Source organism: Dermochelys coriacea, chromosome 11 (genome assembly GCF_009764565.3).
Source record: "Dermochelys coriacea isolate rDerCor1 chromosome 11, rDerCor1.pri.v4, whole genome shotgun sequence".
Classification (NCBI taxonomy): domain Eukaryota; kingdom Metazoa; phylum Chordata; order Testudines; family Dermochelyidae; genus Dermochelys; species Dermochelys coriacea.
Window position 1 is genome coordinate 63,717,453 of NC_050078.2, and position 13,388 is coordinate 63,730,840.

The window sequence follows — 13,388 nt, forward strand, 5'->3', positions numbered from 1 at the left end:
TGGATGCAAATAAAGTGTAAAAACCAAAATGTGTATGTCAATATTACATGTTTTTAATTCTTAATCTTTTTATCTTTCAGTATCAGTCTCTGGAAGAGAAGACATACCTACAGAAAAAAAAAAAAAGGACAAGCATCTAAATAGATTAGAAAGTCCCTATATATGTAGTACAATGATTCTATGGTACTAATAGTTGGAAATAGTAAAAAGCAATTATACTGTGTGTGTATAAACACAAAGACATATCCAGCAACAGTTCACATATAGAAACACTAGCTTGCTGAATTTCATTGGAGTGGGAGGAGAAAGGTGATTCAACTGGTTTAATGGAGTTTGATTATCAGTTTGAATACAACCCAACTCAGCAGTAACCAGAATCTCTCAGACAAGACAGGCAGAGAAAACTGTGTCTAATCCATACCTGGATAAAGGTCAGGTTCAAATTAAATGATGCTGAAATCTAAAAAGCTATCCTCCTGAGATTTTAGCCTCAGACTGCTGTCACCTTGAGGTCACAATCTTGGGACAATGGCTGTTTCAGACTAGTTTCATACAAACCAGACCAGAAGAAAAGGCCCCTTCATATTTTGGGACCTGCTCTGGAATATAAACCACAGGGCTGGCTCTGAATTTGGAGTTTCATTCAATTTTCTTGCTTTGGTCATCTCTAGTTGTTACTGTCTGACAGTTATTTGGTGGTTTGTGAGAAATCAGTTGGTTGTCTCCATTAGACACCAACATGTCTCCTTGCACCTTGGTTGCAATCACATAAGAGACCAAGGATTGAATGCAATTAGCATTTTTCATGATGCATTAGCAACAATCAGTATTTTAAAGATATATTTTTCCACTGGAGAGAATACTAACAGGGGAGAATCTAAGGAGAAAGATATTACCTGATACACCGCGTGCACTGTATACACCGAGTCATAATTGTTTTGACTAGTGGACCAATGTTCTTGTCTTCAACTGCACGTTTTCCCTCTAAAAATCTACTCCTATCATTGCCAAACATCATTGATTGGTCCTAGAATAGGTAACAGAAAATAGTTGAACCCATGTTATTGAGAAATGTAGTTTCACCTAAGACAAAAAAAAAAGATAAAAAAAGTGTTAGTAAATAAGAAGTGTAAAATAATTGAACTGGGCTTTGTACCTGGAGATCACACTCTCCTCCCTGATCACAGATTGGACAGTCCAATGGGTGGTTTGCCAGCAAGAACTCCATTACACCCTCTCTGTTGGTGTCAGTAGTTACAGTTAGTGTCACAGTTATACAGTTTTACCCTGCAGTCTAGACTATTAATGGCAGACAAAGCCTCCAGAACATTAAAAAGAGATACTTGTGTCATTATCACTAAAATGCCAATTTGTGTTTAAAAAACAACAGACTGGGCTAACTGAATGACCTGGGTAACAGTAATGAGACATGGGCCTTCAGCTCCAGGTTACCATTTTGTGTTTGCCACAGTTTGGAGGTGATTAAAAGTTGTTACAATCAAATGGTTATGTAGTAGCCTACCCACATCACAGCACCAGAATCATCACATCCACCCTTGTTAGCATTCTCAGCCAAGAGACTGGGAAGAATTGCATGGACATGGATTTATTTTAACTAGAAAGTAAACTCTCTCTACATACAGCTTTATAGTACATTGCAAATAAAGTTAAAAGCATTACTTTAAGTGCCTTTATTTTAAAAAAAAATAAAATCAAAGCGGAATACTGCATATTTGTTAAATTAGGCAATAAACCACACAGCCTTCTCTTCCAATAATAAAATAAGCAGTTACATGAAGTCAGATGCAGATACCTTGCTTTCCTGGACTTCTCAGAATTTGTCAGTATGTTCCAACCCTTCATTACTGGCATTGCACAAGCAGCTACTGGCTGCAATCATAATAGGAAAATGCATCAAGAGATCTCTTCTTACAGCAAAGAGCGAATTATTCATACATATACTCTTAATCCAACATCTTATAGAAAATACAGGATACAAACATATTTGCCACAAAACATAGAAAAGCTACCCAATGTAAAATTATAATTAACTTTGGTTTTGAAACCTTCTCACATTTTTTTTTTGAGAATCTGAGACTTAAGTGATTAACTTTTGCCATGATCATTCGGAGTTTTGATTTAATTTGTGGTCTTAACCTATTTTGTTCATTTTAAAAAAGGAAAAAAAAAAGTTGCACTGCACCAAAAGGAGAGAATGCAACTCAAAAAGGTTGTGCTGCTGACACAGGGCTCATCATGGAATCCTGCACCACTGAAGTCAATGGGAGTTTTGCACACAGACTTCAATGAACACATAATGCAGTAACACATAGGGCTAGTAAATAAACTGCCATTTCAGTCAGGGACAAAGTTGTAGGCCCCAATCATTCAGTTAGAGCCATGCAAGATCCAGGGCAAGTTCAGGCCCCTAGTTTGTATATCAAAATGGTCCCCTGCAGCTACAGTGTGAATTTTGTAAGATTGTAACAAAGAATAAACATGTATTTCTGAAAGATATACAATAACGTAGTAGTTTCCAACCTGTGGTCTGCAGACCCCCAGGTGGCGCACACTATGTCTAAGGTGGGGTGGCCAACCTGAATCTGAGAAGGAGCCAGAATTTACCAATGAACATTGCCAAAGAGCCACAGTAATAAGTCAGCAACCCCACCTCCCGTGCACCAACAGTCCCGACAATCAGCACCTCCCTCTCCCTCCCACCTGCTGCTATCAGCTGTTTTTCAGTGCACAGGAGGCTCTAGTGAGGAGGAGGGAAGAGGTAGAGCGGTGGCAGGATCTGGGGCAGAGCAGAGGCTGAGCAATGAGCACCCCCCAGCACATTGGAAAGTTAGCATCTGTAGCTCTAGCCTCGGAGTCAGCGCCTAGGCAAGCAGCCGCATATTAACCTCTGAAGAGCCGCATGTCGCTCCAGAGCCACAGGTAGGCCACCCTGGTCTAAGGGGTCTGTGAAAAGTGACTATGAGCTGGTCTATGCTACCGCTTAAGACGATTTAAGTTATGTCGCTCATGGGTGTGAAAAAGACACCTCCCTGAGCAACATAAGTTACATCGACCTAAGCACTGTCCACACCAGCACTATGTTGATAGTAGATGCTCTCCTGAAAGCATAGCATGTCTTCACCAGATGTGCTACAGCGGTACAGCTATATTTGAGTAGCTGCACTAATGTAGCCTGGTAGTGTAGACTTGCCCTATGAAAATAAAGTGTCAGATGCCAGAAAAGGCACTCTGTTTCTCTAATCAGTCAAAAGAATGCAAATACCCCCACCTATAGGTCAAAACCCAGAAGTGGTGGTGTTACCAGAGAATCACACAATTTAGTGCCCTTTCAAATGCAGGGGTGGTGCAGGGGGAAGGGCGGGGGGGTGGACTTGTAAGGTTACAGCCACTCAAAAATTTACTTCAGATCCCCCCACATAGCAGCTGCTACTCCCTGGCCGCCCTGCTCTGGAGGCGGAATGCCTGCCCAGGGTGCCCGAGAGCAGCCCCCAGTCCATGTCCCTGCTCACTGGGATGCACCACTCAGCACAGGTGGAGGGCCCAGGAATCCCCACAGCAGCCTGGACTAACCCACTCCAGCACAGGCTCCTGGGCCCCACTCCCTGTAGTCACTGCTCCCAAGGGCTCTGTCAGTCCTGGAGCTGGGTCCCTGCCCAACCCAGGTGGCTGTGAGCACTGCCCAGCTCTGGCCTCCAATGGGGCCTGGAGGGGAGGGAGAAGAAGGCATGGAGAGGAGCAGGGCCTGGTAGTAAGGAAGGGCTAAGGCCCATGTCAGCTTCCGCACCGAGAAGAGGCTGGTGCCACCCCTGGTCAAATGCCGTGCTGAGCATGTACAACATTTGTAGCTGAATTCCATTCAGACAGTCTTCACTTTAAGACTTATATGACAGGGGTCCACAGACCACATGCTGAATTTCCAAAGGGGTCTGCACCTCCATTTGAAGTTTTTTAGGGGTTCATAAATGAAAAAAAGGTTGAAAACCACTGCAATAAAGCATTGCCATTTTTTTACAAATGGACATAACATTTTGGGGTGCAGATAAATAATCTTCTTGCAACATCCACATTATAACTACAAGTTGTTCCACAATTACTCACTCTCCAAGTTTTCAGTAGAGTCCTGCAAACACTTAGAAAAGAATACAATTTCAGTACAGAAAAGCTACATACTTTGGGTGCTTTCTCTATCTCTACAAGGCACATCCTACAGTTTCCCGCAACAGACAATCGATCGTGGTAACAAAAGCGAGGTATCTGCATTCCAACCTTTTCACAGGCCTAGAAAAGGAAGAAATAAAGAAAATTAAGTTACAGAATTAGCTCTTATGATCTTGGTTCAACTGAAATGCAATTGAACTTTCAATTCTAAAATTTCTCAAAGAATTAAAAATTGTTTTGATTTTCACAGATTGTGTGCTCACTGTAGATTTCTTCGGCTTGTGCAGGGTTAGTTCCAGAAGTTTGCCCAAAGGGGAGAGAGGCATGTCAATAATGATAAATAAGGAGCTGGGGAGTAACAGGAAAAAGCAGGTTAAAAAATTTGGACCCAAGGAGAAAGAATTCTTCTCCCCTTTTCATTAGATAGTGTGTTAAGAACTGTAGTAATAAAAAGAATATTTGTATTTTGGTGCTCTGCAGCAACAAACTCACAAGAAAGTATGCACTATATCAAGAAAGGTACACGTGGAGGAGAGCTCCAATAAGACTTACAGGAAGAAGGAAAGTAAGAATGAATTTGGAAAGTGGTAGAAGATATGAAGCTTTAAAAAAAAAAAAAAAGAAGAAGAGAGAGAGAGGCATAAGAAACCCCAAAACAGTAAAATAGGACATGGATGTCCACTATAATCTCACTGAGTGGCCTGAAGATTATAGCAGTTCAAAGTGACACCTCACACATTCACAGAAGAAGCCCAAACCCTGAAAAAAAAAAAAATGTAGTAAGGCTTTTGACACAGTCCCACATGACATTCTCATAAGGAAACTAGGAAAATGTGAATTACATGAAATTACTACAAGGTGGGTACAACTGTTTGAAAAACTATTCAAAGAGTAATTATCAATGGTTCACTATCAAACTGGGAGAACATATATAGTGGGGTTTCACAGGAATCTGTCCTGGGTCCAGAACTAGTCAACATTTTCATTAATGGAGTAGAGAGTATGCTTATAAAACGTGCAGATGACATCAAGCAACTTTGGAGGACAACATTGGAACTCAAAACAACCTTGACAAATTGGAGAATTGGTCTGAAATCAACAAGATTAAATTAGATAAAGAGAGGGAAAAGTACTACACCTTTCAGGAAGGAAAAATCAAATGCACAAATAGGGACTAACTGGCTGGGCAGCAGTACAGCAGAAAAGGATCTGGGAGTTCTGACGTTTTAGAGATTACGCAGACCAGTAAGGAGTTCTGTAACTGCCTGCCCTGTAATGTTGGTATGCCTTAATGCTGTGCTCAGATCCCTGACACAGGGAGTCTGCCCACAAGCACAAGGTCTCACCCTGGCTTCCACCAGCCTACTTATTCCTTTTTTGGTGACACCAACAGCCTTTCCAGTCCAGAGTCTCCCCAAATCCATCGTCCCCACGTTCTTAACAACTAGACACTCGGACAGTTCTCCTTTGGTTCATCACCCCAGAATCAGCTCCCACTATTATACCAGCTCACTTTGGGATACACACTCCATAAAGTTTGTACCAGAGACTTGCTAGGATTAAAAATAAAGTTAATTTAATCAAAAAGCCACACATTCAAAGATGAAATAGTAAAGGAAAGCAAACATACAAGTTACACAGAAAAAAAAAACAAAAACAAATATGCAACTTCAGGTTTTACATTTCTATATTGTATTAGAAAAAGGATTTTATTTAAGTTACTTATTGCCTTTGAACAGTTTCCCCAGCATAACCCCAAGTCCAGTGGTATGCAAATTGTTCCAGTCATGCCCTCTTACCATTAACAGAATCTATCTGTGCCACCCTCCCACCCCATTACTGCACAGCCAAGGCTTCCTCAGCAGTGAAGCTTGGGCTGAAGATGGAGCTGGGGAGGGGGGAAAAGCTGGGGCTAGAGGCAAAGCTGGGCCTGGGGGCATGATGCTCCTTCTCCTCCCCCATGAAAAATCCTGTATTTAACTGGATCCTCGATTTACACTAAATAAATAACACTGCCACTAGATGCTGCAGAGGTATTCAAAATGAAGACAGATGTCACTTTATTATTATTAAATTATTAATTCATTAATATGAACTTTTAGTTCACTATCAACTTCTACAAAAAGAGTCTCATGTCAGTAAAGCAGAGAGATAAAGCTGATTAAGCAGCAATGGAGCCTAAGAGAAATACTGCATTGGGCAACTAGCTGGGAATTGTAAAGCCACAACCATCTTAATGTAACTTGCATCCAAGGCACAATTCTGCCCTCTGAAATGAACCCTGGCTGCATACTTTATGTGCCATTTCTCCGTAACTGGTCCCTTCTTTATTGCTCCTAAAAAGTTAGTTTAGAAAAAAACTAGAGGCCCAGTTGCAATGCTAACCATAGCTTTGAAAAGTTTGAATCCCATTTTGACTTCAGACTTTTTTCCCCCCTCAGGCGAGGAAGAGTGAAACTACGGCAAAGGCATGCATGGAGTTCTGAGCCACAAGAACTGGGGCAGGAAGGGAAGCTATATCTTACATATCATTTAATTAAGTATAGCACAGAGTAGAGGGCTCTCAAAGAGTCCTGCTCAGTCCACTATAAGAAGAGCAGTAGCCATATAAAGCGTGGAAAGACAGTGGGTGTGACCCATATAGTTCTGACAAGGACACAAGAGAGCCACCGTAACTGTTCTACCTGCACCATCTAAAACAGTGATGTCCAATATAAATTCAATGCTAGCCACACTACTAGCCACACTTGTGGTTTTGAATTTTTCTTATTAGCCACATTCTAAGAAAGCCACATTAGGAAAAAAAAAAGCCACAATTCAATAGCCTATTAGCCATGTGTGACTAGTGGGGAACGTATTGGACACCGCTGATCTAGAATTTAGTTAAAGCTTGTCTGAATCCATTTAAAACACTACTGTAGTTATCAATTTGAATTCCTCCTGACACACCTTTCTTTCAGCTAATCAGGTCAGATATTGCTTTCTCAAATGTAAAGCCTCTACAAGTGATCATCCCATATTAAGTTCTCTGGTGGGCAGCAAAACCACCTACACTGAACTGCCATGAGACAGGCAAAGTGTTCAGTTACATGAAGTGTAACACAATGACAAAATATACTGTTACAAATTGGGGGTTTGGGGGGCAGGTAGTCAGATGCTGGTCTAGAATTTTTTCTACCTGAAGCACTGTGGTTCCTGGTTCTACCAAGACAGGCTGCCCATCAACGAACACCTCTATCAGGTTGCTGGCTGCTGTAGTGGTTGTACGCACTAAAAGAAAAAAAACTGAGAATTTAAGTTATTGCTAAATGGCACATGCAGTATTCTTGGTATCTTTATTCTAATTGGTTGACCAGAAAGGTTAATACTCAAACCTGTGCTCCAAAAGACTAATAAATATTTTATTATAGTCAGTTATCCACATACTGAAGGCTACTTTAATTAAGAAGTTGGCATGTAGATATCCTGGTGATGGGCACCATAAAAATCCATAGACAGGATTACTGCAGGCAAATTTCTTAGATGGATACTTACTGATGTTTTGACAGTTATGCCACTTATTATACTAGCTATTTCAAGAATAAACCAAATAAAAAAAAATAACCCTGATTTCCATTAGCTTATCTAAAATTCTTATTCCTCATTGTATCTCATCTAGCACAGTTGGCATTGCTATGTCTTCAACCATTATGAACTAGGATACGATCAAAAGCTTAAAATATATTATTTCTTCAATATGCCTATCAAAACTCTAGGCACATGATCATTATGTAAAAATACAATATTACAATAATTAAAGTAAGTTAACAATTTCAAAAACACCACCGAACAACGACAAAGTGGATATTCACTAGGGCTGGTATCGCTTGTAAAGCTCAGTGAGACGTTATTATTTCTAACATGAGAGAGAAAAAAATACAGAGAATAGCTGATGGCCAATTTTTAAAAGCAAATCCATTATAATTCATGTGTTTTCTTCTGCACTATCTTTCACACAAATTCACTGATAAATGCAGATTTAAGGTATAATATAGCTTTATTCCCCACAAAATGTTTTTTTAAATGCATGCCACATAAAATATTAAAGTGTGCTCTCTTTTTGCTTTGACAATTGCAATGTTTTTCATACGGCAAATTATGGGGGTTTTAAAAAAAATACATCGAAGTGGCTAATATAACACGCCTGTAAACATTCAGCCATTCAGACTACTTAAGTGGTTTAGAGTTTCTATATCTCTCCTGGAAAGTCAATCTCTGGATACTCCAGTGCATTGTTAGCGGTGTTGATGAATGAGGGTAAATTTTAAAAGGACATTAGTACCAATCGCAGCCAAGACAGTCTTCTTTCACATGATCCAGTGTAGCTTTAAATGGGAGGGAGCCACAGACAGGGCATTCTCCATGAAGCCCCTTGGCTATGGAATTCACTTCCTATTGGGCTCTTACAAAGCCAGACTTCTTATTACCTTCCAGCCATACCGAAAGTCCATTTTTTCTCCTCAATGCATTTGGAAAGCATGCAGGTTGAGGGGTACAAGGATTTTATTGTTACGTTTGTTGGCCAGTTAATGTTAATAATAAAGGGTAGTGTAGTATGAGCAGCTTATTGAAGGATGTTTCACATTATTTAACATTGTTAACTTCAGGATATGTAAAAGCTTCCAAAGCCTAAGATGGGTGCTTAGTTATTTGTATTTATAAAACCAACTATAATAGCTAGTACAATCCAAACACCACCAGCAACAAGAGCGCTATATAAAACCCAGAGAATGGTAGGAAATTTTGTATAATAACCTCAATATACAATGCCTTCTTTACGTGCATTGCATCACGCTGTATAAGTAGGGAAAGGCTTCTCATGCACTTGTGTATAAAATGCAGGCAGACTCACCACATCCTTTGGTGGACTGAGTGACACCAGCTAAGGCCCTGCGGACAGCAGGTAGTCGCAGCATGATGCTGAAAATTAATACAAGAGAAGTTAGTGGGTTAAATTTTAGCAATTAAGATTATCCTGATATTTCTATGAGGGTGGATAAAAATAAATAATTTAAATTAAATACATGTTTATTTTTTAAAAATAAATCTATTTAAAATTAAATATGAAGTTAACATCTATGTTAGGCCTAAATTATATATTATATTACATTGAAATAATTTAAATTAAATACAAAAAATATTAAGCAGTATCCTTCTGCCAAGTTTTAAAGACAGTCAACAACTGAACAGGTGGAAGTTAATGACTAAGCATGAGGAACCAGGTTTCAGAGTAGCAGCCGTGTTAGTTTGTATTCGCAAAAAAGAAAAAGGAGTACTTGTGGCACCTCAGAGACTAACAAATTTATTTGAGCATAAGCTTTCGTGAGCTACAGCTCACTTCACAGAGTTTGTTGAAGTGCTTCCCCAGCTTTTGACAACAGTGCCGCCTTCTGCAGGCACAGAAAGAACACATTTTTCATTTCAGTTTGTTCAACTAGCTCAGTTCAATGAAAGTTAAGAAAGCACCTGCAGGTTGTAAGAGCAGGCAAGCTTGTTTTCCTTTTCCAATCTATGACTAAATACTAGATGCGAGAATGAGATCTACTAGTTCTAAAATCTTGAAGGACATAGTGACCAGAAACAATCAGTTCAATTCACCAGCTACAGATCATACATACTTCCTTTGTTTAGTGAAGTTAGTATTAAATGCAAAACATGTTTTGATAAACATTTTCTCTTAAACAAAATTAAAATGTTTTTTTGCACTGATTTTGAATTTCCATCCAAATAGAGCTTGATACGAACAGCAAAAAACAAAAACAAAAAAATATTTAGTAAGAAGTTAAGCGATATAACTGCTTAAATAAATGTGTATAGATATAGCGTATTCTGCTGGATATCAAAAAGAAGCAACAAATTTAGAGCAAAGGCTATATTTAGCTGAAAATCAGCATGTTTTAACAGTTACCAACCAATAAGAATAAACTTTTTTTTTTTAAAAAAAGGAAAGCAACTAAAAAATGCAAATACAAAGCATGATTAAAATCGATGGATTTAAATCAGGATTAAAAAGGGTGATTTAAATCAGCTTTAATTTAAATCAATCTGCCATGATTTCTCCAGATCTTAAATTTTTAATTTGTATGAGAGTCTGTTGCATACAAATTACAAAAACTTTTGTATTATATGTCCAAAGCGATGAGTAGATGACAGGACCAAGAAATCTTGAGTTCTAATCTTGGCTCTGACAAGGATTACCTCCATAGCCTTGGGCAAATCAATCACTCAAACTCAAATTTTCAAGTTTCAGAGTAGCTTTTTCCACCAAATGCATCCGATGAAGTGAGCTGTAGCTCACGAAAGCTTATGCTCTAATAAATTTGTTAGTCTCTAAGGTGCCACGGGTACTCCTTTTCAAATTTTCAAGTGCCCATTAATTCTGAGTGCCTAACTCAACACAGCCCAAGGCTTGAGTTTCAGAGGTGCTGGGCATCCACCACAACTCCAGCTTAAGTCAACGAGAGTAAAAAGTGTGTACTGCTCTTCTGAAAATTGTGCCCCAAAAACTGAGGCATTCAAAGTTAGTGGACATTTTTGAACACGTGAGCCAAAGAGATTTAATACAGGTCACTCTGTGAATCAATAGCAAGGATGCATATAAAGCCAATGCCTCCTGATTTTCAGTCTTGTACCCCCACCAACTGGTCAATGCTGGCTCCCTATTCCAAACTAACAGAGAAGCTATTAAAATAAGAGTGTTTCCATTAGCATGCATGTCACTTTACAGAAAAAAAGGTAGGATGACAAAATCTCTTCCATAAACCATTCACAAACTAAAACAGATAACTTTAAGAAAGGAAGAAACGACAGAAGGAAAAAAAAAAAAAAAGGAAGCGGAAAGAAAAAAAAGACTTCTCTTGGAAAAGCACTATTTGTAATTAATTGTTTCTGATGTGTTGTTGTTTTTAAACTGAATGTTTGTTTCTCCTTAATGTCAGTCTGAAGTGGGCTACTGCAGCTTCCTAAATACATATAAACATCTCATTGTATCACCCAACTACAAAATAGTTGGTCTGTAGTTTGGAGTGACTCACTACCCTCATAACAATGCTATCCTCCAAAGCTAAGGAATTTGAAAGTTGAATGAGGTCCATTCTTTTATGAAGAATGAAAGTTAAGAGAATTAGGACTTGGCTACATGGAATCACAGTCTGTGGTACCATGTAGACAAGCCCTCAGAAGCTAAGCTATGAGACAAGATTCAAGTGATCATAGAAACTTGATAAAAAGAGCGAAGAGTATTTCAGAGTTAGAATGTAACCCATTTTATTTTTCCAAGGGTACAAAACACTGTTGCAGTACTCAAATGGACATTGTCCTGACGGCAGGTTCTATATTCAACTTCCTTTCCCCCCCCACCCCACCCCCACATATTTGTAAGTCCATGGTATTCTTTGTTTTCTTGCCCCACAACAAAACTCTTCAAAGTTGTTTTCTAAGCCCTGGTCTACACAATGAGGTTAGGTCAAATTTAGCTGTGTTAGGTCGATTGTATAAGCAATGCATCTATACAACCAACCTTGTTCCATCGGCCTAAAGGGCTCTTAAAATCGACTGCTGTACTCCTCCCTGGCGAGGGGAGTAGCGCTAAAATCAACCTTGCTGGGTCGAATTTGGAGTACTGCAGATGCAATTTGACGGTACTGGCCTCCGGGAGCTATTCCAGAGTGCTCCAATGTGACCGCTCTGGACAGCACTTTCAATTTCGATGCACTAGCCAGGTACACAGGAAAAGCCCCAGGAAATTTTGAATTTCATTTCCTGTTCGGTCAGCGTGGCAAGCTCAGCAGCACAGGTGACCATGCAGTCCCAGAATCTCAAATGAGCTCCAGCATGGACCGAACGGGAGACACTGGATCTGATAGCTGTATGGGGAGAAGAATCTGTGCAGGACGAACTCCAATCAAATAGAAGAAATGCTAATATATATATGCCAAAAATCGCACAGGGGATGGTGGAGAGAGGCTACAACAGGGACACACAGCAGTGCCGCATGAAAGTTAAGGAGCTGAGGCAAGCCTACCAAAAGACAAAGAAGGCAAACAATTGCTCTGGGTCAGAAACCCATATATGCCGCTTCTATGATCAACTGCGTGGCATTCTATGGGGGGACTCTACCACTACCCCACCACTGTCCGTGGACATCTGCAAGGGGGGGGACTCTCGCATGACAGAGAGGAGGATTTTGTGGATGAGGAAGAGGAGGAGAACACACAGCAAGCAAGCAGAGAATCCGTTCTCTCCGGCAGACAGGACCTTTTCATCATCCTGGAGCCAATACTCTCTCAAGGCGGGTTCCTGGACCCTGAAGCTGGAGAAGGCACTTCTGGTGAGTGCACATTTATAACTACACTACAGGGTTTAAAAGCAATTGTGTTTATTGTTTGATTTGCTCTGAAGAATTGTGATGCATTCGGAGCCAGTACAGCTACTGGAAAAGTCTGTTAATGTGTCCAGGATTGGAGCGGGACATCTCCATGAAGCTCTCCTGGAGGTATTCTGAAAGCCTTTGCAGAAGGTTTCTGGGGAGGGCTGCCTTATTTCGTTCTCCACAAGGTAGGACACTTTACCACGCCAAGCTAGTAGCAAGTAGTCTGGAATCATTGCAGCACAAAGCATGGCAGCGAATGGTCCTGGGTCATTCAAGCAACATTCCGATTTCCCTCAACCTCCCACTCCGCCATAAACGTTTCCCCCTTACTCTCACAGAGATTGTGGAGCACACAGCAAGCAGCAATAACAAAGGGAATGTTGGTTGCACTGAGGTCTAACCTAGTCAGCAAACAGTGCCAGCGAGCTTTTAAACATCCAAAGGCACATTCTACCACCGTTCTGCACTTGCTCAGCCTATAGTTGAACTGCTCCTTACTACTGTCCAGGCTGCCTGTGTATGGCTTCATGAGCCATGGGACCAAGGGGTAACGAAAGGGTCCCCAAGGATAACTATTGGCATTTCAACATCCCCAACAGTAATTTTCTGGTCTGGAAAGTAAGTCCCTTCTTGCAGCTGCTCGAACAGCCTGGAGTTCCTAGAGATGCGAGCATCATGCACCTTTCCCGGCCATCCCATGTTGATGTTGGTGAAATGGTCCATGATCCACCAGCGCTTGCGACACCATTGAGAAGTACCCCTTTTGGTATATGTACTTTTTGGCAAGGTAGTGTGGTGC

At 40.4% G+C, this 13,388-nt stretch overlaps 1 protein-coding gene across 3 annotated transcripts in view; it reads right to left on the reverse strand.

Moving 5' to 3' along the window:
* NDUFS1 (NADH:ubiquinone oxidoreductase core subunit S1) overlaps window positions 1-13,388 on the reverse strand; it is a 28,666-nt gene that overhangs the window by 12,848 nt on the left and 2,430 nt on the right. For all 3 annotated transcript variants that reach the window (XM_038421977.2, XM_038421976.2, XM_043505631.1), the window contains exons 2-7: window positions 9,071-9,138; window positions 7,358-7,449; window positions 4,192-4,299; window positions 1,814-1,890; window positions 1,157-1,238; window positions 897-1,027 (exon numbers count right to left, since the gene is read on the reverse strand). In XM_038421977.2, the coding sequence (XP_038277905.1) occupies window positions 897-1,027; window positions 1,157-1,238; window positions 1,814-1,890; window positions 4,192-4,299; window positions 7,358-7,449; window positions 9,071-9,134 (554 nt within the window). In that variant the 5' untranslated portion in view covers window positions 9,135-9,138. The remainder of the gene's footprint in view (window positions 1-896; window positions 1,028-1,156; window positions 1,239-1,813; window positions 1,891-4,191; window positions 4,300-7,357; window positions 7,450-9,070; window positions 9,139-13,388) is intronic.